Source organism: Plutella xylostella, chromosome 28, assembly GCF_932276165.1.
Source record: "Plutella xylostella chromosome 28, ilPluXylo3.1, whole genome shotgun sequence".
In the NCBI taxonomy this organism is placed as follows: Eukaryota; Metazoa; Arthropoda; class Insecta; order Lepidoptera; family Plutellidae; genus Plutella; species Plutella xylostella.
Window position 1 is genome coordinate 8,192,373 of NC_064008.1, and position 27,459 is coordinate 8,219,831.

At 41.2% G+C, this 27,459-nt stretch overlaps 1 protein-coding gene across 1 annotated transcript in view; it reads left to right on the top strand.

Annotated features, from left to right (window-relative positions):
• Positions 1-27,459, top strand: part of LOC105390155 (cleavage and polyadenylation specificity factor subunit 1) — a 54,512-nt gene that overhangs the window by 15,623 nt on the left and 11,430 nt on the right. The window contains exons 13-27 of the mRNA XM_048631447.1: positions 59-198; positions 3,679-3,795; positions 4,116-4,256; positions 5,085-5,160; positions 5,478-5,593; positions 6,708-6,893; positions 8,233-8,383; positions 9,397-9,569; positions 11,707-11,772; positions 14,456-14,604; positions 15,129-15,275; positions 17,006-17,078; positions 17,394-17,546; positions 18,231-18,304; positions 18,691-18,811. Coding sequence (XP_048487404.1) covers positions 59-198; positions 3,679-3,795; positions 4,116-4,256; positions 5,085-5,160; positions 5,478-5,593; positions 6,708-6,893; positions 8,233-8,383; positions 9,397-9,569; positions 11,707-11,772; positions 14,456-14,604; positions 15,129-15,275; positions 17,006-17,078; positions 17,394-17,546; positions 18,231-18,304; positions 18,691-18,811 — 1,883 coding nt within the window. The remainder of the gene's footprint in view (positions 1-58; positions 199-3,678; positions 3,796-4,115; positions 4,257-5,084; positions 5,161-5,477; positions 5,594-6,707; positions 6,894-8,232; positions 8,384-9,396; positions 9,570-11,706; positions 11,773-14,455; positions 14,605-15,128; positions 15,276-17,005; positions 17,079-17,393; positions 17,547-18,230; positions 18,305-18,690; positions 18,812-27,459) is intronic.

A 27,459-nucleotide genomic window follows, 5' to 3' on the forward strand; every position in this document is an offset into this window, starting at 1 on the left:
TACACTTTATGTCATATTTATGCAATAAAGTTTTAAATAAAATAATTTCCTTCCCCAGACGGCGCCCAAATCCAGAGCATCCAGCTCGAGTGGACGGCGGCTTCCGCCTACACCGCCGACCCGTACCTCTGCGTGGTGTCGACGTGCGCGCGCGCCGCCGTGCTGGCGCTGCGGGAGACTCACGGCAGGGGCGGCGCTGTGAGTGTCTATTCTATTCTATTCTCTGTGGGGGTGTAAGTACCTGCACCTGGCTCTCTCGAGTGGAACCTTTGTGCATATCCCGAAGGTCTAAACTGCCTTCCTAAGCTTGGACCATTTCCCACCACGCTGGTCCACTGCGGGTTGGTGGGTTCACATATCTAGATGTACTTAATCTAGATATGCAGGTTTCCACGCGATGTTTTTCTTCACCGTAAGATCGGGAACGGTGGTCATTTTATAAGGAGGCCTTTGCCCAGCAGTGGGACACGATACAGGCTACATAAAAAAAAAAAAAAAAAAAAGAGCGATGGTATACATTGTACTTAAGTTAAAAGAACTCATTGGTACATGTCAGCGCCGGGATTCGAACCCGCATCTCTTTGCGTGAGAAGCGGGCGCTTACCCGAATGAGCTACCACCGCTCTTGAGTGAGTGTCTATACATAGGGTGCTCTGCACTATACAGGGTGTTGCTAAAAGGGTATACTAAGCCGCAACCTAATTAACCTTCGCGAATTTTGAAATTCTGACTTCATTTTCGGGCTTAGATATACCATGCTGTTTCTTTTTGTGTGCAATAAAGAGTATTTTATCTTTATCTTTATTTCTGTTCATGCTGCACATGTAGGTTTCGGCTTAGTATAGCCTTTTTGCAACACCCTGTATACAGTAGTATGCACAAGCTGCTCTGCACTATATGTTGTACATATTAGAAGCTAGGTTTCTGTGTGGTGTCGTGTTGGCGCTGAGAGAGACTGGGGCAGCGCTGTAAGTGATTCGGCTCGTAAAACCAGGTTTATCGGGTATTTAGGCTACGATCCCAGTAGGCAAAAGTCCGTTACTAGCCTTTCGTACTCATGTATATTGTAAAGCAGTGTTTTTCAACCTGTGGGTCGCGACCCCCTGGGGGGTCGCCAGAGGTCGAAAAAACTGGGTACTTTAGTTGGAGACCATTAATAATAATACTGTAACATACACATACATACATGGTAACAAAACCGAAGGGTCAAGGGGGTCGCGGATTATTTTTTTTATACCAGGGGGTCGCAACAGAACAACTCAAAAAAGAAAAGAGTTCGGGTGAAGATGGGATAACTAATGATATTATCAAAGCAATGGTAGAACCACTTACTCCTCACCTGACCAAATTATTTAATAGCATAATAATCCAGGAAAAAATACCCAATGATTGGAAAGAATCGATTATCACCTTGATATACAAAAAAGGAGACCCGTTGTTGATCGACAACTACAGACCTATATGTCTTCTACCAACAATCTATAAACTATTTTCAAAAGTACTGCTTAACAGAATGTCCGCACAGCTAGAAGCACAACAGCCAAGAGAACAAGCTGGGTTTCGAAAAGGATTCTCAACTACTGACCATATATTCACAGTCACCCAAGTTATGGAGAAATTTGTAGAGCACAACAAGATACTATACCTGGCGTTTGTGGACTACACGAAGGCATTTGACTCGATTTCACATGAATGCGTCTGGAACTGTCTAAGAGAACAAGGTATACACACAAAGTATATTAACATTCTACAGACCATATACAAAGAAACGCAAGCAAAAGTCAAATTAGAGAGAGTAGGCACAACATTCCCTATAAATAGAGGTGTAAAACAAGGAGACCCAATTTCTCCTAAATTATTTACGGCTCTCCTTGAAACTATATTCAGGAATATGAACATTGAGGACCAAAGCTTCGGAATCAACATTAACGGCGAGAGACTTACACACTTGAGATTTGCAGATGACATCGTCATTTTAGCGGAAAACCACGAGGATATACAGGCAATGCTAACCAAGCTTGATACCGAAAGTCAGAAAGTAGGCCTCTACATGAACCCGACAAAAACCAAAGTAATGACAAATGGAATAACGAAGCCCATCTAATAATAATAATAATAATGTCCTCCTAGCCGAATTTCGACTACGGCGGCCAATCTCAATTGAGATCAGCCATCTACGCAGGAGTAGATTATAGTGCCCAAGTGTGTGCGCAGTACACAGGAGCACTCTCTGTTCCATCACTCTCATAGCCCAATGGGACGGATTGACCGACACGACTGGAGAGAGCTAGGCGCAGGACCGACTGCTTTACATGCCCATCCGACAGCATGGATCGTTTCACTGTTTCGGACATCAGGTGATCAGCCTTCTATGTCCTAACCAAACTTAGAACCACAATTTAGAAACACAAATTGATGGTCCCACCCGGGAATCGAACCCGGGACCTCTGGGTCATGAAGCGAAGCTTCTACCACTAGACCACAGAGGCAGTTAAAGACGAAGCCCATCTACATAGATAGCGGCATCATAGATTATGTACCAGATTATATATACTTAGGTCAGACTATATCATTTCAAAATCCCATGAACAAAGAAATTGACAGAAGAATAGCATCAGCGTGGAAGAGATATTGGTCAAACAAAGATGTCTTCAAAAGCAACCTGCCAATAAATCTTAAGAAAAAAATAATGGATAACACCATCCTACCCGCATTATTATACGGATGTCAGACATGGTCACTTACAAAAAACATAGTACGTAAAATTATTACATTCCAAAGGGCTACAGAGAGATCCATGCTCGGGCTAAAACTTCAAGACAGAGTCAAAAATGCAGAAATACGACGCATCACCAAAATAACAGATGCAGTAGGTATGCTCTGCAGACTGAAATGGAAATGGGCCGGACACGTAGCAAGGACCACTGATGGACGATGGAGCGAGCGCATTCTCCACTGGTACCCGAGAGACACGACCAGACCACCTGGGCGCCCGAAGAGACGCTGGTGCGACGATATCGTGGAGATAGCCGGCAATACCTGGACAAGACGAGCTAAGGACCGACGAGATTGGCAAACTATGGAGGAGGCCTATACCCAACTATGGGTGACCAAATAAAACATTATGTTTATTTAATTAATGCATGCACTACACCTTTAATATAAATTATCTTTCTATAATCTTTCTATAATATCTTTATTAAGTAAGTTAGATCTTAATTATTTAATCTTAATGATATTATCTGAATAAATGAATACTTATATAATTAATAAATAAAAAAATGAAATAATTAATAATAATAGTTGTAAGTTGTAAATTAAGAATTTTGTTATATATATGATGCATATATGAAAATAACTTAATTATTTGGAAATAAATGGCTTTTGTATTTGTATTTGTATTTGTATACCAGGGGGTCGCATCATGAAAAAGGTTGAAAAACACTGCTGTACAGTAAGGGCAAAACTAGCAAATAACAGTTTGCCTACTGGGTTGGCAGCCTTGGAATGGTGTTCGTTACATAAAGGGTAGTTCTTTCATTGTACACATAGAATAGGTAGCGTATGTTTTTTTGGCAAATCGTCAATATCCTCTATCCTCATTGCTCAGCCTTTACCTTGCCTCCATCCCATAAATATTTTCTTTCAAATTCTAATTGTACAATTTCTCATCCACAGTCGGCCCGCCTAGTGCCCACCAGGCAGGCGGTCCCTCACATGCCGGCGATAGTGAAGGCACAACCCTACAGAGACCTCAGCGGCCTGTTCACCACCAGCGATGTCGACTCTGTACAGGTATGTAGTTCTGGGGTCCTAGTACAGTGTGGTACAGAGATTTCTGACCGCCGCATGTCATGAGAAGTCATAAAACGATTCTTGGTAAGCTCTACCAGTTTTTTTTTTTGTAAAAATGTCATTAAAAATTATATTAGAGGGTCAAATATTTACTGTACTAAATTACAGGGCCTGATGGTTTTAATAAATTATGAATAGGTTTTCTCACATACCTACAATCATTTTCAATTTTTGCTAATCTCTTTAGTGTAGTAAACTATGCATAAAGACTTTTTAAATACTCTGTGCTTGTCTCACAATTACACATTTTCTCCCCACAGGTTAAAGGCGAATTCACCGGCAAGAACAAGGGCAAGAAGAAAGTGAAGGCGGAGGGATTCAAACCCGACACCGTGTATGAGTTGAACGATGAAGATGAACTACTGTACGGAGGCGACCAGACGCCCGCTTCTATGGCCACCGTGAGTATTTATGGAGATAGGCCTTGTAGTGAGTGGAGGCCTCAGTGTATCTGGAGAGGGGATTCAGAGTGACTGGATATAGGGCTCAGAGTAATTGGAGATAGGTATCGAAGTAGGTGGAGATAGGCCCCAAAGTAGATGGAGACAAACCTCAAAGCAACTGGATGTAGGCCTCAGAGTAATAGGAGATAGGCCTCAAAGTAATTGGAGATAGGCCTCGGTGTGAATGGAGATTGGGCTCGAGAGTATTTGGAATAGACAAACCCCAGAGCGACTCGATGTAGGCCTCAGAGTAACTGGAGATAGGCCTCAGTACCTACATATTGATCTCTGAATCAAGTTAGTTGGAAAGTACATAGTGGGAAGGTGGAAGGATTCAAACCCGACACCGTGTATGAGTTGAACGATGAAGATGAGCTACTGTATGGGGGCGACCAGACGCCCGCTTCTATGGCCACCGTGAGTATTTGGAGATAGGCCTTAGTGTTAGTGGAGATATGCTTGAGTGTGACTGGATATAGGGCTCAGAGTAATTGGAGATAGATCTCAAAGTAGGTGAAGAAAGGCCTCAAAGTAATTGGAGATAGGCATCGATGTGACTGTTGCTAAGCAACAGAGTATGTGGAGATAGGTATCGGTGTGATGGAGATAGGCCTCGGCGTGACTGGATATAGGCCTCAGATTGGATGTTGATAGGCCTTGAAGTATGTGGATAGAAGTCCTCAGAGTATTTGTATACATATAAGCCTTTGAGTGACTAGAGATAAGCCTCAGTATGACTGGATATTATTTATATGTAAATACATATAGATATATTTTTCCCCACAGATAATGTTGCAAGAGCAATCTAAGAATCCAGGCGTGCCGCGACGTGTTTCAAGATGGTGGCGCAAGTACTTACAAGGTATTCCATTAAATTGTGACATTTTTACTACTTCGACACATAAATAAATGGTTAGAAAATGCCAACGGTTACATAAGTGGTTGTAGGAAGCACTATTATCAAGCCTACTAACAAATAGGGCGAGATAGCATGAATCCATGTTATTTATACCTACGGCAAAAACCAAAAATATTTTAATCAACTGATTCATAATTGGAGACATTCTTGTTAAGACCACCTATTCATGATTGAATAACTAAACGGTCGTACTTTATTTATTAACGCATTTCATTAATGTTTTTATCGGTCACTAATAAGTTATCTATCTTTTATTTCAGATGTAAAACCCACCTACTGGCTGTTCGTAGTACGAGACAACGGCAACTTAGAGATCTACTCTCTACCAGAAATGAGACTGAGCTTCTTAGTACAGGGTGTGTGCGAGGGACACAGGGTGAGTCTTAACTTAAACTTCATATACAGGGTGCACATTTGTCAGATGAAAAATAAGAAAAATAAGTGAAATCTGTAGTAAAATGTATGGAATAGCGGTTTTTGTTTCGACTCTTTATGAAAGTTGGTCATTAGTCGGTAGGGTAACGTAACGTACCTAGGGACATTTTCGACTACCCCAACTTTGAATGAAGCTATCGCAGCGTACAACTAAGATATTAATGTGAAATTTTTTATCTTTATTCTGTAGGATATAAATAATCTATTATCACTAGTATTGTGCTAAAGCTTTAGTGTGGCCAGATTTTATTAAATTAAGATAAAAGTAAAAATGCTTGTTTTGACCCAAGGTACGTTACACGTTTGTACCTTGGGACACTGTTTCCTATAGCTTCGTACTATGGAAAATTCAAACTTCTAAATTCAAATCTCTGTTCTTATTGATTTACTGCATCTCTCTTCTGTCTAGTTTCACTCTGGCACTAATAAGAACAGAGATATAAGGCGTTATTTAGATGTTTGCATTTTCCATAGTACAAAGCCATAGGAAACAGTGTCCCAAGGTACAAATTTAATCGTGTCCCAAGGTACAAAAAAGCAATATTTAACCAAAATTTAAATAACTTTATTTTTAATTTAGGAATCTTTCAGATAATTGCCATGTCATAAAATTAAATAACTGAAAAGTTATACGTGACATCCATGTCTTTATTTTGAGCATGCCTCAATGAGATAAAGCAACACAAAAAACTATACAAAAGCTACTTTTGACTCCAAAAAACTTCATAGTGTCTTAACCACACACTCGATGCTGGTATGATCACGAGACTCACTAGTTTTGCCAAGCGAGTAAAATACTATGCCTAAGGTAGAATTTTAATGTGTTTATTTAGCCGGTTTTTAAAATACAATCAATGTCCCGAGGTACAAGCGTCCCAAGGTACGTTACGTTACCCTATGTCAAGGTTTCCAGAAGGTCACTGATAACAGTGCACCCTGTAGACTCATATTTCTACATTTACTATATCAGCCATTGCCATCCTTCAGGCACATTCAAAACCTTCTTCTTTCATTTAATTCATGATTTCACTATATCATATCCAAAACATCAACAGATCCTAGCCGACAGCCTCGAATCGGTCTCCGTGACGCCCGACCAATCAGAGGAGCCGCTGAACACGTCGACCAATCAGAGCTCGGGGGCGGAGAATCTGCAGGAGCTCCTAGTGGTCGCGCTGGGCAACAAGGGCGCAAGGCCGCTGCTGTTGCTGCGGACTCAAAATCAGCTGCTTATTTATCAGGTATATTTTAGTTTTTCAAAAAAAAAAAAACTCGCACTCACACCTTGTACTAATGTACTCCCTTGCGTGGTAGGCAGAGGTGCATTGCTGCACCCACTTTTCGCCAGTGTTATGTTAGTCCCAATGCAAGGGGGCGGGCCTATTGCCATTTTACGGGCACATCCAAGACCCGAGAACAAATATCTGTGTTTAAACAAATATCTGCCCCAGCCGGGAATCGAACCCGGGACCATCGGCTCAGTAGTCAGGGTCACTAACCACTACGCCATTCGGTCGTCGTCGTCGATAAGTTTTTCCTGCTTTCATATACTTATCTTTTTTTGCACCTTTTAACCTTTTTACTTGTACCTCCTGTAGGTTGGCTGGTAGAAAATGCTTTTAGCACTAAGTCCACCTTTTGTACACTTATATCTCATATTTGTGCAATAAAGTATTAAATAGTAATAATAATAATTACTTTCTTATTCCCAATCTCCGCGGGTGCGTATTGCGACGTATAAAAACGAAATGTATAATTTGACATTAATAACGTTCACAACATAATAATATAATGAACCTTACGTATAACAACAATATCTATATTTTCATAAGGTATGAGATTCAATTGGTATAACGTACATTTCATATAATATCAAAATAACTAACACTCACGAGGACTAGGTATAGTATATAATGTGATCCCTCACCAGTTTCTAAAGTCACTTAGGTCACCCTCCTTTGGGAGTTTGATGATTGCCCCCTTCTTCCACTCCTCGGGTATCTTCTCTGTCTCCCAAATCTTTTCGAGGACTGGTTTCAGAATGCCTACTGTTGCAAGCGGATCGGCTTTGAGCGTTTCCGCTGAAATATTATCGAGCCCTGGTGCCTAATTGTGACTCTTGAGGTTCTTGACCGCAGCTAATATTTCAGCTATGGAAGGTGGACTAGCGTCGAAATCTATATTGGAGGGTGCCCCGGGCAATTCAGCTCGGCTTCTACCCCATCGTGTTGGTCGACTCTGATTACTCTGAAAGTACTCCTTCCTAGAGTTCCTAGAGTAGTAGCTTGGTAGAGTGTACGGGTATCTCCCTTGTATGATGTATCTTCGGCTTTTCTGGCCAAGTCATCTCCCCACTTTCTTTTAAGTAGTAATAGTAAGTATGGATTTGACAGCTGTCATAGGGTTCATGCTACATTTTACAAAGTATAACTATTACCGCAAAAACTTTGAACTTTACTTTAATAACCGTTTAAAACTGAATTTGACAGTGCTAAACATCTGTTAAATAGTGTCTAAGTTTATGTGGTAAGGCCCTACATGTCTATCTATAAACCTAACCTCTCCCCTATTTACCCGCAGGCCTACAAATACCCGCGCGGAAACCTCAAGCTCCGTTTCTGTCGGCTACAAATACCCTTCGCTCACGGGTACGCGGGTTTGGAGCCCGACAAGGACCCCAATTACGAACACTGGCTGCTGAAGGACAATGTCAGGCAGTTGAGGTACTTTGGTAAGTGTTTCAATAGCCACTTTTATATTATTTTCTATGCGTGGGTCTCTGGAAAGGAACCTTGGTCCCGGTAAGGTCTAAACTGCCTTCCTAAGCTTCGATCATTTCCCACGACGCTCGTCCACTGCGGGTTAATGTTTTCCTTACTGAAGATGTAAACATACAATCTATGATGGAATAGAATCGATGTCCGTGAACATAGATACAATCTATAAATAATTCTGTCGGCTGCAAATACCCTTCGCGCACGGGTACGCGGGTTTGGAGCCCGACAAGGACCCTAATTACGAACACTGGCTGCTGAAGGACAATGTCAGACAGTTCAGGTACTTTGGTATGTGATATGGAATACAGATCTTAGGGCGACTTTTACCAAACGCTTAACGTATTTAATATTGTATTTAAATCAAAATTTTAATATATTTTGTTTTAACTGACAGACGTTACACGAGGGGCTAAATACGTTTAGCGTTGGTGAAATTCCACCTTAGTGTATTTTGTATTTGATTAGAAAATAAATTAATTTAGTGAGCACTTTCAATAAGCCTGGTAAATAAGGATATATAAATTAAAAAAGGTCGATTTTGTCGGCAATATAGGAAAAGAGATCCTTATAGATCCAATTCACTTGGTTTTACTTCGAAAACCAACTAATGAACGATAAAATGTATGGCCTTGTCTTGACAGCTGTAATAGGGATCATAGTATATTTTACAAAGTATAAGTTTACAGTTCCTAACTTGGTAACTCCATAGCTAACGACTTATCTCAGTGCCACTAGTTTTGTTCATGTCGAACTAGCGGCGGAGCGCGCGATTCACCGCGACTTCACATAAGTTCAACCAGTTTGATCTTGTCGCTAGTTGTCACTCGCGCACACGCCTGGCGGCTAATGTGAACACAAGCTAGCGTCGTCTACCGCCCCCGTGCCCAAGCGTTCCTACGTGGACAAGCACATAGAGTTATTGCTGGCACGATAGCAAAACATTCTGACCGCCTTTTCCCCCCCACAGCGGCAGTCTCCGGCTACCAAGGCGTGCTAATCTGCGGTCGAACCCCCTACCTGCTCCTTCTAGGGGGCCGCGGGGAGCCCCGGCTGCACCCGCTGCAGGCGCCCGCGCTCGCCGCCGCCGCCGCCTTCAATAATGTCAACTGTGCGCACGGACTCATGTACTTTGATACTCAGGTGAGTTTTATATAGTATAAACGAGCTTTTTGACAGATTTCAGGCAGGAATTTCGGGTTTTGAAGTAATCTATACGGAAACCCAGTGTCTCAGCTTGCTATATACCGTGTTTCATTGATATCGGTGCATTCTTGTGTGAATTTCGGGTTCTAAAGTAGTCTGTGTCTTAATCCATAGTGTCAGCTTCCACCAAATTTCATCGAAATTGGTCCAGCTTTTAAAAAGTTTTCTAGTGCGAATTTCGGGTTTTAAAGTAGTCTATACGGAAATCCAGGGTCTCAGCTACCTACATAGCAAATTTAATCGAAATCGGTCCAGCCATTTGCTCTTTAGACAGCAACAAGCAAAAACACAGACACACATACCTACCTTTAGTGTGATATATGACTATATAAGATACTACATAAGCTGTGTGTATGTGCGTATGCCCCCCCCCCCTCCTCCTTCTAGGGGGCCGCGGGGAGCCCCGGCTGCACCCGCTGCAGGCGCCCGCGCTCGCCGCCGCCGCCGCCTTCAACAATGTCAACTGTGCGCACGGATTGATGTACTTTGATACTCAGGTAAGTTTTCTATAGTATAAACTAGCCTATAAACAGATTTCATATTAAAATTTCGGGTTCTTAATTAGGTTATGCGAAAGTCCAGGGTCTGAGCTTCTTACATAGCAAAATTCATCAAAATTGGTCCAGCTTTTAACAGGTTTCTAGTGCGAATTTCGGGTTCTAAAGTATATTATACGGAAATCCAGGGTGTCAGCTTGCTACATACCAAATTTCATCGAAATTGGTCCAGCTTTTAACAAAGGTTTCTAGTGCGGATTTCGGGTTCTAAAGTAGTCTATACGAAAGTCCAAGGTCTCAGCTTCCTAGATATAAAATTTTATCGAAATCGGTCCAGCCGTTTGCTCGTTAGACAGCAACAAAGATAGACACATACTTTCGCCTATATGATATCAGTGTAATATTTGACGCTATGGTTATAAATATCAAAGCTGTGTGTATGTGCGTATGTCCCCCCTACCTGCTCCTTCTAGGGGGCCGCGGGGAGCCCCGGCTGCACCCGCTGCAGGCGCCCGCGCTCGCCGCCGCCGCCGCCTTCAATAATGTCAACTGTGCGCACGGATTGATGTACTTTGATACACAGGTAATATTGCAACAGGTGTTTTACCTCGTTTTTAGGTGATTTTGCTATAGTATACTAAGCTGTAGTAGGTTTTCTAGTGGGATTTGAGTGTTCTAAAGTAGTGTGTGCGAAAATCCAGGGTCGCAGCTTCCTAGATACCACGTTTTATCGAAATCGGTCCAGTTTTTTGGGTTCTAAAACAGTTTATGCAAAAGTCCAGGGTCCCAGCTTGCTATATATCAAATTTCATCGAAATCGGTCCATTCTAGTGCGAATTTCGCGTTCTAAAGAACTCTATACGAATGTCAGGGTCTCAGCTTCCTACATACCAAAATTCGTCGAAATCGGTCCAGCCGTTAGCTCGTGAAAGAGTAACAAAGATACACACATCACATCAGTATAATATGTGACGCTATGGTTATAAACACCTCAGCTGTGTGTATGTGCGTATGTCCCCCCCCCTCCTCCTTCTAGGGGGCCGCGGGGAGCCCCGGCTGCACCCGCTGCAGGCGCCCGCGCTCGCCGCCGCCGCCGCCTTCAATAATGTCAACTGTGCACACGGACTCATGTACTTTGATACACAGGTATGGAGAATACGGGGTTTTCAGGTGATTTAGCTGTAGTATACTAAGCTGTAGTAGGTTTTCTAGTGGGATTGAAGACTTGGCAAGTACCTAGCTTATATGTTAATTCAGGGTGTCAGGTAGGTATATACCACTTTCATTGCAATCGGTTTAGTAGTTTTCTTGTGAAAGAGTAACAAAGATAGACACATACTCACAGTCATAATTTTGCAGTTATAACATCAGCATCAGTGTTAAATGTGACGAAATGAAAAAAATAAAATAATAATAAAATGATTATAAAGCGAAAAGCTGTGAGTTACGTACCAAATGACATCAAAATTGGCTAAACCGTTTCTCGTGAAATAGTAACAAACATGCAAACACTCAACTGTAATCACCCACTTTCCGCTTACGTATACATAACAATTTACTATTTTGTTTGTCAACAGTCGGAGCTACATATCTGCGTGCTACCGTCGCATCTCTCCTACGACTCGGCCTGGCCAGTGCGGAAGGTTACTACACTTATATCTACTATCTACTACTACACATATATCTTTATATTGTTGTTCATTTTTGCTTGATTTAGTAAAAAATTTAAGCAATTAGAGGTATTGATGAAAGTTTAGCTACTAGTATGTTAGGAACCACGTTACGTTTAGTTTATTTATTTATTAACTTTAGTAGATAAGATACTTTTTCTAGAATATGGCGCGCGGGTAGAATATGTCAAAACCAAGCGATGCCATTGCTATGCCGCTCAACCGCTACGGTTCTATTTATTGCTCCGAATCCTTTTTTTTTTTTTTTTTTTTTTAAAACTTTATTTTATCATAATAAACACGAAAAATACACAAATATTCCGCCAAACTGTTAAAACAGTTTATCGGCAGACATGCTCTCATTATAAACTACTTACTTAATCTTAATCTATTTACTGGTAATATCTATTCACTACTAAAGTTACTTGCTAAAATAAATAAAAATATGGTACATCGCAACAGTAGTACAAAGCGGCCAAGCCGCACCGATATCTGCGGGTAGACATAAAATCAGTTCACAAAAATAATTGTGTGTGCGTCGCGCTGGCAGTGCCATGTATAATTACTATTAGTGAGGTGTATAATTATTTTTGTAAGTTAGTATATTTTTTTTAATGTGTTTTTATTATTGTATTTCTTTATTATTATTTAGATGTATAGGTACGCTGTTTTAGGTGTATAATTGGTATTTATAAATTTTAATAAAATCTATAGATTTGAAAGTTCCGTATCGTTTAGAAAGAATTGTTTTAGTTTATTTTTTATCATATTTTTTGTTCCTTTAATATCTTTAATCTTATCTGGGATTGAGTTAAATAACTTTGGAATTAGCCAGTCTTTAGTCCGTCTACCATACAAATTAATTACTTTTGGCACTACAAGTTTACGTTGGGTTTTTGAACGCGTATTATAGTTACTTTTTATTTTATTTTTATATTCGTCATTCCAAAATTCGTCGAGTGTTAATAAAAGAAAACATTTTTTGCGTGCTGTAAGAACTTTGCATTTTTGGAATAATAATTCATAGTTTTCTGCATACTGCTTTTTAGTCTTCTGACCCACCATTACCTTCAGAAATCTAATCTGTAAATCTTTTATTTTATTAGTCTGGGTTTTGAAAGTAAATCCGAAGCACTCTATCCCATACGATAAAACTGAATCCACTAAAGCGTGGTACAACATATATAAAATTGATCTGGGGGTACAATAGCTGAGGCTTTTAAATTTACTTAGCAATACTCGAAGTTTATCACTTACCTCGTTTATTTGATATTTCCAACAAAAACGGTTGTCTACTGTTAGGCCTAGATATTTATATTTAATTACGCTTTCGATGGTTATACATTTACAGTTTTTGAAGTCGAGATGTAAACAGTCGTACGAGTGTCCCTTTAACTCAATTTGTTGGATATCTATTTTGCGATAGCTGGAAGAGATGTTCATTATTTTAGTTTTTTGATTATTTAAAATAATTCCGTTATCGTGTGCCCACATCATAATATTATTCAGGTCACTCTGCATATTGTTCTGAATAATGACGGGATCATGTCCAGCGTACATTAAACAGGTGTCGTCTGCAAACATGTACTTCTGGCATTTTTTAATTATAGATACCATGCTGTTCACGTGAACTATGTAACATACGGGACCAGACACAGAGCCCTGAGCAACGCCATATTTAACCATTTTTCTTGAGCTGTATTCGTCTGAAATTTTTACCGTTAGAGTACGGTTCTTTAGGTAATTAGCAAACCAACCCTGAAGTGACCCACGTATCCCGCTTTCATCCAGAGCAGTTAATAGTGTGCTATGATCAAGTGTATCGAAAGCCTTTTTAAAATCAATGAAAAGTACAGCTACTTGTTTTTTACTATTTAATGAAGTGTTTATTTCATTTGCAAATTTTGATAATAGTTTTGTTGTGTTTTTACCTTTTTGAAATCCGTACTGATATTCCGTGATTATATTATTTATATTTAAATAAGATGATACTTGGTTTACGATGGCTTTCTCTACTATTTTGTTTAAGGTAGGCAAAACTGCTATAGGCCTGTAATCACCAGGATTGCTGTGATTACCACCCTTGAACAAAGGTCTTATTATAGAAACTTTAAGTTCATCCGGATACAGCTGCTTGTGTATACACAAATTAATAAAGTGGGCGATAATTGGACTGACTTCTTCTTTGATTAGTTTAATATCACACAATCGTATTTTGTCTATTCCTGGTGATTTGTTGACATTTAAATTATTTAGTATTTTAATTACTGAAGCTGTTGTAACTTTTTGGAATCTCATAGATTTGTTTTGATAAATTGTATAGCTGTTCCGGTCTAAAAACTGTTTATCACATTTATGTTTTATTGAATCTATCTCATTACTAAAAGTATTTGAAAACTTTTCACAAATTGTTTTAATTTCATCGTTTTTACCCATATGTCTAACTATTATTTCATCCACCGACTTTTTTTCTTTGCCCAACCACTTGTTAATGTAATCCCAGATTTTTTTAATATTAGTTCCAGCTTCCAAGATTAATGTTATGCTATCCTTATCTATCTTTTTATAAAAGACAACATGCACAGATACCTTCATGTGGTTCGTCTTTCATGATACGATGTTTACTGATTTTCTAATCATATTGTTTAATTCACAGGTGCCCATTCGTATGTCACCACACTTCGTCACCTACCACGTGGAGTCCAAGACCTACTGCCTGGTGGGGTCGCACTCGCAACCGCAGACTTCGTACTACAAGTTTAATGGAGAAGATAAAGAGAATACACAGGAGAATAAGGGTGATAGGTGAGTGAATTGATTTTTGCACTTGTTACAATCGTGCAATTGTTGACAATATTAATACGAACTCATGATCGCGTTTATATCATCCATTAGGGAAACACTGGCACGGGCGATATGTTAGCAAGTTATTTATTGCGCTTTAATTAATTACTGTGCTAATACAAATATCAAATTTGTAATATGTAGGTATAGGTAACATATGAGCCGAAAACTTAGTATGTATACTCTGTCATTTTATATAGTATTCTGTGTAGCTTTGAAATAGATCGTTTCGACAACACATACAATCTTTTACCTACTAACACTTTAGCCTGTACATTCCTATGTCAGAGGAAAGTATGCAAGAGCATTGCAATTCCGTTGGAAAAAGTACGGTCATGTGCAGATAAACCTGAAACTGACCCCTCTCAGAAGGATTGGTACTATGAGAGGGAGGTCAGATTTCTCTACACATGGCCGTACCGTGCATCATTGACCCTTGGTTTATTTCTACACCTTGTCAATTTAACACCATCTTTTCCCCCCAGGTTCCCCTACCCGCACCAAGCCCAGTTCTCCGTGTGCCTGTTCTCCCCAGTCTCATGGGAGATGATCCCCAACAGCCGCGTCGAGCTCGAGCCGTGGGAGCACGTGGCCTGCCTCAGCAACTGTGCACTAGAGTACCAGGGCACCAGGTATTCTATTCTCTGTTGGGGTGTAAGTACCTGCACCTGGCTCTCTCGAGTGGAACCTTTGTGCATATCCCCAAGGTCTAAACTGCCTTCCTAAGCTTGGACCATTTCCCACCACGCTGGTCCACTGCGGGTTGGTGGGTTCACATATCTAGATGTGCTAGATCTAGATATGCAGGTTTCTTCACGATGTTTTCCTTCACTGTAAGAGCGATGGTATACATTGTACCTACGTTAAAAGAACTCATTGGTACGGTACTCAGCGCCGGGATTCGAACCCGCATCTCTGGCGTGAGAAGCGGGCGCTTACCCGACTGAGCTACCACCGCTCCACCACCACTGGCACCAGGTTATAATAATAATATGTGGGGAAATCTCACACATGGCCATCCGACCCCAAGCTAGGCAGAGCCTGTAATATGGGTATCGGACAGCTGATAGGTATTTCTACACGAATACATACTAAATATAAATATCAACACCCAAACCCGAGTACAAATATCTGTCTTTAAACAAAGGTGAGGACCAGTGGCGGCTGCACCTCAAGTGCGCCCGTGCAACGCACTACCATTTAAAAACCTTCTAAATATGTACCTTCCTTCATCCTATACCATACTAGGTACGTGTAAAAAAAAACTTCACAAAAAATACCAATATAACAACCGTAATACCTACCCTAAACAGAAATTACATAAATCTGATTATCGTTACGAGTTAAATTAAATCGTTCTGGCCTATTTTGATTTCTACTGCGAAAGAATTAGATCTTATTTTTGCTTGAACAAAAACGGCCTCGTGCGCTCGGATTGTCGCACGGAGCGAGCTCCTACATGTAGTATGAAACAGGATGGAAATCGCCCGGCGCGTGAGACGGAAGATGCTCAGTACAAACTGTATGCAGTTCTAGGATAAATTCGTGCGCCGCACGCGACCGGAAATTGCCGAAATAATACGAATGACGCCACGGGATTCGGGCTCGGGAGGCGCGGGCGGCGGCCTTGACCGGTGGCGTGACCTACGAACGATGCACTTGTCATTGTCAATGTCATGTCATTGTTAGTTTCATTCACCTTTCGCGCGCGAATACGTAATTAATTTGCTAATTACTTATTAACTAAGAAAGTAGTAAAGATTTCGTGAGTGTGTATGTGTGTGTGAGTGAAAATGAGTGCAAAATACAATATTGACTTCATAAAAAGCAATAGGACATTGCAAAATAGACTGGACATTAAATCTGCTGGGCCGCCTCGGCCTTTAGTGCTAAACAAAAAATGAAACTTATAAGTACCTACCTACCTGAATTTTCAAAAGTGAAATGTTCAATAAAAAGAAATGGTTATGTGGATGTGAGAGACTAAATGCTTTATTTTGCTTTCCGTGTGTTGTTTTCGTTTCGGCGGAGAAGCTATTTCGCGTCAATAAATAAGGTAAAATATACTTATAATTTTTTTACTTCTAATTACTTGTAATAGTTAATCTATTTTTCTCCAAAAAATGACTAAACCCATAAAGTGCACCACCGGGTATCTGAGGCACCAGCCGCCACTGGTGAGGACGTCCTCTGAGTTCATCAAGTGTCCCCTTGGTGGAATTTGTGTCTAGATGTGATGGACATACGTGGAATTGCTGATGGCATTCCAAACATGTCTCCTTAAGTTACTTCGGTCTTCGGAGTATCTCTCTTAGTTTCCTCATGTGCTTTTTGTTAAAAAATATAATGTTATTTATTTCAGGTCGGGTCTTCGAGGATACATAGTATTAGGAACTAATTACAACTACAGTGAAGACATCACCTCTAGAGGAAGAGTAAGTTTGTTTTTCACTTTGAAGATGTATTTTATTTGTTAAAGGATTTTGAATGCTAGACTTAAAACCTGCTTGATTAGTTATCTGTAAATACTACTGGCTGTTTATCCTATACGTCGTATTTTCATCATTCAGTAAATAAAATTATTATGTATGTCTATATTATATATGTCTTTTCCATCCATCCGATACCAATAACTCAAATTTTGAATTAAATTAATTTGGTTGTTAAATTATAATGTCACCATATTTTTACTGTAGGTACTGTTCGATAACATTAATCTGTAGAAAATAATTCAACTCTATCCTCTACAGATAATAATCTACGACATAATAGACGTGGTGCCCGAACCGGGTCAGCCGCTGACAAAGAACAAGTTCAAAGAGATCTACGCTAAGGAACAGAAGGGACCCGTCACTGCACTGTCACAGGTGTTGGGGTTATTGGTGTCTGCTATAGGACAGAAGGTTAGTTTATTATACAGTCGTAGAACTAAGTCTACAACAAAGTCGTAGAGCAAAAGTTGTTCAGAATTACGAGTTGAGTATCTTTCTGATGTGCACTGTATTAGACGCATGAACAATACAACAATTCCAAAATGAATTATGGTTAGATAAGCGACATCTACATATGATGTGAGCTTGTTAGAGGCTGACTAAGAACAAGTTCAAAGAGATCTACGCGAAGGAACAGAAGGGGCCTGTCACCGCACTGTCACAGGTGTTGGGGTTGTTGGTGTCTGCTATAGGACAGAAGGTTGGTTAAACATACATTTGTACAGTGTGCCACGCAGATATCTGACCCACCACACGTAATTCAATTTAGATTTACTGTCTTTCGTTTTAGAATAGAATAGAATACTCTTTATTTTGCACCATTAAAGATAATATTACAATTCACAACTTATATACTTTTTACTTTGCTAAGAAATTACATTACAGACAGACAGACATTACATCTGAGTTATTATTAACTGCTCTAACTGACATAATGTACCTATTAGATAGGTATCAAATATGGTTTAACACATGGAAAAAAAAAATTGGAACCAAGTCGTATCTTTCTTGAATAAAATTGTCCACATGGCCAATTTTCATTCTACATGTTTCGTCAATCGTCTTAACTAATCAAAAACGCATGGCATTCCACAGATATACATCTGGCAGCTGAAAGACAAAGACCTAGTCGGTGTTGCCTTCATAGACACGCAAATCTACGTGCACAGGTAAATAACATAAAAACTGATACGTATTTATAAAAAGGTATAATATAAGGTCTAACTAAGGAACTAAATAAGAGTCCAAGTTAAATAATATTATAAACTAGCTGTTCACGCGAGCTTCGCAGCACCTAAAACGTTTTCCAGTGGAAATTCCGCGATAAAAAGTAGCCTATGTGTTTAATCCAGGGTGTCAGCTAACTCCATATGATTCAAACAACGTACAACAGATATTGAGTGCTGTCAACTATCTTATGCAGTTAGGTACCTTTAATTAAACTTGTATTTAGCTTCCAGAATGATGTCATTGAACAACTTTTTAGTCGCTACCTGTACGACATCTATGACAGCACGAGCGCAAAATTTATAGTAAGCTTGTTTTTATCTTGCAGGATGATGTCAGTGAACAACCTTATACTAGTAGCGGATGTATACAAAAGTATATCTCTACTGCGATACCAGGAGGCGCATCGGACTTTAGCACTGGTGGCTAGAGACTTGCACACTTGTAACGTAAGTATATATACATACTTATGTAAGTGTTGTAGTACACAAAATTTCATAAAAGTATCAGTCATACGCTGACGTAGGATAATGAATTATTATATTACAAAAATTCAGTAGAAAATAATGGATGTGGGAGTTAATACTTACAACTATACTTTAGTCACGTCTTGCGAGTTTTCTCATACAAGGATAGGACGTATAATCTTTCTTTCTCCTGCCCTTTTCCCAGTTCAGCTGGGGTCGGGCCTCCTCGTACTTCGGCGCCAGGATATTCTATCCCGGGTTGTCGATGTGGTCAGGTTTTGGGCTTTCATCTCCTTCTCGATATTGGACCACCATGTTGCTGGTGGTCGTCCTCTTCCTCTCGATTGACTTGGGATGTGCATGGCTTTCTTTACCGCGTAGTCATCTTCTCGCCTCATAACATGCCCAAACCACCTCAGTCGGGTTTCCTTTAGCTTCTCTGCGATTGGTGCGACTTTGAAGGACCCTCTGATGTGCTCATTTCGCACTTTATCAAGGCGCGTGACACCACCAGCCCAGCGCAGCATCTTCATTTCGGCCACGTGCATTTGCTGTTCATGCGCTTTCTTCATAGTCCAGCATTCTGAGTCATACATTAGTGCGGGTCTGACCACGGTCTTATATATTTTGCCTTTGGTTTTGATTGGCATTCTGGGATCACACAGTACACCAGTTAGGGATCTCCACTTTAACCATGCCGTGTTCACCCGATGTGTGACATCCTCGTCTACATTTGCATCTGTGGTCAGTACAGAGCCGAGGTATTTGAACTGTGAGACTTTAGGCAACGGCGTGTTTTCGATAGTAATATCACAGCCTAGGGCATCTGTGCCACCGTAGTCACATTCCATATACTCCGTCTTTGTTCGGCTTATGCGTAGACCGTGACGTTCAATTTCGTCTACCCATCGGTTAAAAGTCCCCTGTAGGTCGGATGCGCTTCTTGATATAAGTGCTATATCATCTGCGTACAGAATGCACCACGGAGTCGGTCCCTGAATCTCACGAGTGATATAATCCATAGATATATTGAACAGTAGCGGACTAAGCGCTGACCCCTGGTGTACACCCACCCTGACATGGAAATGTTTGCTAAGGCCAGCTGGGTTTTTGACCTGCGTGAGTACATTAGTATACATGTCCTGAATTATGGTGATGTATGATTCTGGGATACATTGGGCGCGCAAAGCTTGCCAGACCAGTTTTCGAGGGACCCTGTCAAACGCTTTCTCAAGATCGATGAAAACAAAATACAGATTTTCTTTATTGTGGCGATGCTTTTCCATTAGTATGCGGATGGTTTGTATGGCGTCTGTAGTGGATTTACCTGTTACAAATCCAAATTGGTTGTCCGTTAAGCTAGTAAGTGCGGTGATTCGGGCGCCGATGACTCGCTCCCAAATTTTGAGAGTGTGTGAGGTAAGTTTTATTCCTCTGTAGTTATTACACTGGGCGATGTCACCTTTATTTTTATAAATCGGGCAGAGAAAACTTGAGCGCCAAGAGTCGGGGATACTGCCTTCGATGAGAATCTTATTGAATAATTCTGTGAGCCAGGGCATTGCATTATCTCCCAATTTCTTCCAGAGATCTGCAGGAACATTGTCTGGACCCATGCTTTTATGATTTTTCATTTTTGCAATGGCTGTTTTAATTTCAGCAGGGTGTATAATGTTTATGGGGCCCTGGACAGGGGGAATGGGTGGTAGTTCTTCACTTGGATATTCCTCATTCAATAATTCCTTGTAATACTCTTCCCAGCGATTGTTTATATTATCATTTGAAGTCAGTAGATCCCCTTTACTATTTTTGATGTATTTGTTGTTGTAGTATATTGACATGCATGTGGGTAGATTGTATAGGTGGTGGAATCAGTTGGGAATAAACGGTCATCAAGCACACACACGTCTTTTCATTATTCACCGATACTATATTGGCTAACGAGGATAAATTAAGTGTTTTAGTGTTATTATTAACGTTAAAATCAGTGCGTGTACACGTATCACTAAAATAAATCATGTCCGTGGGAAAAATCGGCGAGTTTAATGTATCAGTGGGAAATTGGACCTTATACGTAGAACGCCTAGAAATGTTTTACAAAGTAAATGAGGTTAAAGACGAAATGTGGTTACCTACATTAATTGCAGTCATCGGGGACGAAGCTTACGAATTACTCAGCAATTTGGTGAGCCCTAAGAAGCCGGCAACAATGAGCTATAATGAGGTAGTTAGCATCTTTCAAAACCACCTGCAACCGAAACCCTCAGAGATGGCCGAACGCTATCGGTTCCGACAGCGGAGACAGCAATTAGAAGAAACGGTAGCCCAGTATATGACGGAGTTGAAAAAACTGTCAAAATATTGTGAGTTTGGTGCGAATTTAGAAGATAACCTCCGTGACCAATTCGTGTGCGGTTTACGGAGTGACGTTATTAGGCAGAGACTGTTCGCGGAGGAAAAACTGACCTACACAACGGCTATCAAATTGTCAATCAGCCTGGAGGCGGCGGAACGGGATGCGGCGGCAGTGGAGCACGTGGAGCAGCGTAGCGACGGCGGCGGCGGCGGCAGGGCGGCGGCGGGGGCGCCCGTGCTGTCCCTAGCCCCCGCGGGGGCGCGCGCCTCACACGGTCGCGGGCGCACCGCGCCGACCTCGGGATCGGCTACAGGACAACGGCCGGGAACACAGGCGCCATGCACAGCATGCGGGGCGAATACACACAGCTGGGCTCGCTGCAGATTCAAGAATTTTATCTGCAGCAAATGTAAACAGCGGGGACATCTTCGCCGGCAGTGTCCCAACCCAGGGGCAGGCCCGTATCGCCGCGATGGCAGGGGCATCCACCACGTGGACACGCGCCTAGACCAGGCGGCACCGCCGCGGGACGAGGAGTCGGAGGACAGCTTGTCCGAGCTGGAGGAGGACCTTCACCAACTTAGCTTGAACGGCTACAGACCGGTGAGCATTACTGTATCGGTAGGTAACGTGGACTTACTAATGGAGGTAGATACGGGATCGGCAGTGTCATGTATTAGTAAGGTCACATATGACCAGTACTTTAGTGCATATGAAATCGAAGAATTAGAACTTGTATTAAAATCATACGATGGCACAAAAATTAAACCACTAGGTATAATTAAACCTATAGTTGGTTATGGTCGATTAAATAGGAAATTAGAACTTTTTGTTATTGAGGGTGGTACGACTTCGTTACTCGGCCGACATTGGTTAACAGAATTAGGAATCCAGATACCTGTATTACGTAACAATAACTCATTACATAAAATGCAACCACTTCCTAAGAACAATGTCAACATAACGAATAATAAAGGTAACGAATTAACATGTTTACTCGACAGGTATAAAGTAGAGATGCCACGAATATTCGGCAACTATTCGGTATTCGGCCTATTCGGCCAGTTTTTTCAGTATTCGGTATTCGGCCGAATAGTGCGTACTATTCGGGCCGAATACCGAATAGTAAATCATGTAAAAATTTACTTGTTATTTTAATCAAAAATGTGTTTTTATTTCCAAATCACAACATTTTAGTACTTAAAATGAATCAGTAGTAAGTTGTGCTGGATAAAAACGAGCATTTTAGCATTTTTTGGTAGCCCACGATTCCGCTTTCCGCTCAGAAAATAACGTCTCACTATGAACGCTACTTCCAGGTGAAGAAAGATAATTTTTTGCAAATTTCAAAAGGTTCGGGTATTGTTTTATGTTTGCTGACCACCACTTGTAAGGATCGGCCATCCGATCTAGGCGAACTATTATCAAATAAAAATTCAACTCGTTTGCCACAGCATTCTGCCTCCTAATAATTAGCATTTCTCATAATTATGTACCTATAATCTGTAGCAACTTCTTCAAAGCAGTTCCAGGAACAAAAAAAACAGGTTGTAGCGCCGAATATTCGGCGGCCGAATATTCGGCGCTTCGGCCGGCAGCGTCGCCGAATATTCGGTATTCGGCCAATTCACTATTCGTGGCAACACTAGTATAAAGGGCTATTCAGCGGTGGACTGGGAAGGTACAGCAGGGGCAAGGCGCGGCTCCGTGTCCGCGAGGGCAGCGTGCCCGTGTTCTGCCGCGCGCGCCCTCTGCCGTACGCCCTGCGCGAGCGCGTGGAGGCGGAGCTGGACGGCATGCTGCGGGAGGGGATCATTGAGCCTGTGGAGACGGCGGACTGGGCCACGCCGCTCGTGCCGGTACCTAAGGCCGATGGAGGAATACGCATATGTGCGGACTATAAGGTAACCCTAAATCCTGTCTTGCTGATCGATAAATACCCATTACCTAAAGTTGAGGACTTATTCGTAGGATTAAGTGGGGCTAACTATTTTTCAAAAATCGATCTCTCACAAGCGTACAACCAGATTGAACTCGAGGACCCAGAAAATTTAACAGTCATTAATACGCATAAAGGTTTGTTTAAATATAAACGGCTAGTTTACGGGTTGTCGTCGAGTCCGGGCATTTTTCAACGGATAATGGCGTCATTGTTGAAGGACATCCCAAATGTACAAGTCTTTTTGGATGATATTATTCTAGCTAGTCAGGATATTAAAACACATTTGTTATTAATTGAGGAAGTATTTAAAAAACCGGCCAAGTGCGAGTCGGGCTCGCGCACAAAGGGTTCCGTAGTTAAATCAACCTATCTCAAAAACTATAAGAGATACTTTGATCAAACCAAAAATCGTTGAAAGAGTTAATTAGCATGCATCACCTCTATTTTTTTTAGAATTTTATACCCCGTAGTTATAAAAATAGAGGGGGGGGGACATACTTTTTACGACTTTGAGAGCTGATATCTCAAAAACCGTTCACTTTAAGAAAAATGTTTTTTAGAAAACTTTATATCATTTTAAAAGACCTTTCCATTGATACCCCACACGGGTATGTACATCGAAAAAAAAAATTTCATCCCTCAGTTACATGTATGGGGGGCCCCACCCCCAATTCTTTTTTTTACTATTTAGTGTCATATTTTTGTAGCGGTTCATACAACACATATTCCCATCAAATTTCATCACTGTAGTACTTATAGTTTCCGAGTAAATCGGCTGTGACAGACGGACAGACGGACAGACGGACAGACGGACATGACGAAACTATAAGGGTTCCGTTTTTGCCATTTTGGCTACGGAACCCTAAAAACTACAAGACGCGGGCTTGAAATTAAAAGAAAATAAATGTTTCTTCATGCTAAACGAAGTTAAGTACTTAGGCTATATAATTTCTAAAGATGGTATTAAAGTAGACCCGGAAAAAGTAGACGCGGTGGTCAAAATCGCGAGTCCGACCAATATCTCTCAATTAAGGTCATTTATTGGATTGGTAAATTTCTATGCACGATTTGTGCCAAATATAAGCACGGTTTTGTCACCACTATATAAATTACTTAAAAAGGGAATTCGGTGGAACTGGAACACCGAATGTGAATTATCATTTAACAAGATTAAAGCCATTTTATGCAGTACGGAGGTTCTCGCTCATTACGATCCAACAAAAAAATTAATATTAACCTGTGACGCGAGTCCAGTAGGTATTGGCGGGGTATTGACCCAAGTAGGAGCGGACGGCTGTGAGCGACCGGTCTCATACATATCGCGCACCTTATCACCCGCGGAGCAAAACTATTCGCAAATAGACCGTGAGGCACTGGCAATAGTGTTCTCTTTGCAAAAATTCCACCAATATGTTTACGGCCGGAGATTTGTTTTACGCACGGATCACAAACCGCTCGTGAGTATTTTCGGGCCTAAGAAAGGCATTCCAATGATGGCCGCGAGTAGATTGCAGCGGTGGTCAGTTATAGTGGCGGCGTACAGTTACGATATTGAGTACATAAACACTACAAACAATGGGGCGGATAGTTTATCACGGTTACCGATAGCAGCAAAAGCTAAAGATATATTGAAATATCCGGAGCAGAGTTATTTACATTATGTAAACAATAGTATGCTACTCGACTATCAAGAGATAAAAAAACAAACGAGCCGTGACCCGTTACTTAGTAGAATATTGGGCTATATTCGAGACGGATGGCCCGAGCACAACGAAATTAGGTCATTACAACCTTATTTTAACAGAAAGACTGAGTTATACGAAGAATTAGGGTGTATAATGTGGGGTCACCGTATTGTTATACCTACTAATTGTACTGAAAAAGTGTTGAATGACTTACATGAATGTCATATGGGCATTGTAAAAACAAAGGCGATAGCCCGTAGCTACGTCTGGTGGGCGGGCATTGACGAGGCGGTGGAGGCAATGTGCCGCGGCTGTGCCGTGTGCGCCGCCGAGGCGGACGCGCCGCCGCGCCGGCCGCCGGCGCCCTGGCCGTATCCAAACCAGCCATGGGCCAGGATACATGCAGATTTCCTTGGTCCCATCGACGGAAAATTGTATTTAGTAGTAGTAGATGCTCGAACAAAATGGTTGGAGGTATTTAATATACCGAGTACTAGTGCCCATCACGTAATCAGTAAATTTAGCGAGTTATTTGGACGATGGGGCGTAGCAAAACAATTGGTGACAGACAATGGGCCACCCTTCACAAGCAAAGAAGTTTCAGATTATCTGAACAGAAATGGAGTACAACATTTGTTTTCAGCCCCTTACCATCCCGCCTCAAACGGAGCGGCAGAAAATGCAGTCCGAACCGTTAAAAGAGTAATAAAAAAAGCTAGGCGACAAAATCATAATTTAGAACTAGCTATTCAAACCTTTCTGCTATATTACCGTAATACGCCACACTGTACGACGGGGGAAAGCCCAGCCTCTCTAATGCTTGGTCGCCCTCTGCGAACCAAGTTTGATCTGCTGAGGCCTGACTGCACCGCGAGGGTACAGGCCGCGCAGCAACGCCAAGTCACAGCACGGGGCGGCGCAGCGCGCCAGCTGCCCGACGGAGCGCCCGTGTGGCTGCGCCAGTACCAGGGGACGGACCGCTGGGCACCTGGCTCCGTCACTGAACGAGTAGGCACAACAGACTATACAGTGGTAGATGTTTCGGGACGTAGGCATCATAGGCATATCGATCAGCTAAGACAGCGACATAGGAGTTCCTTAGTTAATCCTTCCACGCCGATTACGGGACAGCCAGGGGACGAGGCCACTCAGGTGGAGGAGTGGGTGTCCCCTCCGACGTCTCCGCAGGTCGATGATCACCTTGTACGCAGGGAAACCGAGGCCTCAACAGCCGAGGCCGCGCCAGCCACAGTGTCAGCGGCGGATGAAAGAGACCGGGGTCCGCCATCTCCTGCTGTGCCTTGCCGAAAAAACCCAGTCAGACAATGCAGGTTACAAAACCCACCAGAATATAAAACATAATTTAGTTATTTTTGTTATTAATTAGTTGTAAAACTAGATTATTATGATTATTTTTACTTTTGTTCGAGTAAGCCATTAAAGGCTAAGTTCTTCTTTCTATTTCGATGTATAAGTTAAGTAATGTACCTTCTTGCATATAAGCTTGTTGTTATGCTAGTACTTACCTTAAGTAATTCAAGTTGACAGTAGGTATTGATAACGACATTAAACACATAATACTGTAGTTGTTTAAGTTTAATTACGTTTGGCCATCATTCATGCTCAATAATTATATTAAATAATAAGTTATAACAACAATTACCGTACCAATTATGTAAACTTCAATAAAATTGAAAGCATAAATATACCTACTTGATGTAAGAATTGTAGATAAGTGATTTAAAAAAAAAAAAATGTATACCTAACTATTTTTTTTTGTACATTGTTAAAGAATTACTAAATAAAAAGGGTGTTAAAGCACAGTTAATAAATAAGGGGGGAAAATGATTAAGGGGAAGATATTGTAGTATATTGACATGCATGTGGGTAGATTGTATAGGTGGTGGAATCAGTTGGGAATAAACGGTCATCAAGCACACACACGTCTTTTCATTATTCACCGATACTATAGTTGTATTTGATGTCTAAAGTTGATTTGTGTCTTTGTTTGGCTATTTTAAATATTGTTTGTTCATTTTCTGCGTTTTCTAGTCTATCGTACAGATTCTGTCTTGATGCCGCCCTGGCCTGTGCGACAGCAGCCTTGGCGATAGCTTTTACCTTTTTTATTCAATATGGTCTTCTTCGAGTTTGAACCTCTGCCAATTTTTAAACATCTCTCTTTTATGTTTTATTATTTCCTTGATGTCGTTGTTCCACCAAGTTGTGTCTTTATTGGCATTTAAGCCACCTTTTGAGACACCGAGGATTTGTTGAGCTTTTATTTAACATTGGCTTTCAAAATCTGACCACATTTTATTTGCCGTTTTATCTTCATGAAGATCTTTTTGAAGATAGGATACCATGGTGTCAGCGAAAGTGATTCCTCCTGGGCCGTGTATTTCCCTCCACTTGATGCGTTTTGTTCTATCAATATGTACTTTAATAGGTTTAGGCAAACTAAGTACCGCTACAAGTAGGCGATGTTGAGACGTAAGAGCTTCTCCGGGTATCACTTTGCAGTCTTTGTAGGACTTAAGCATGCATTCTGAGGATATGATGTAGTCAATTTGTGTTGCATGTTTCGCAGATTTGTAAGTAATCAGGTGTTCTGCTTTTTTATTGAAATATGTGTTTACTATTTTCA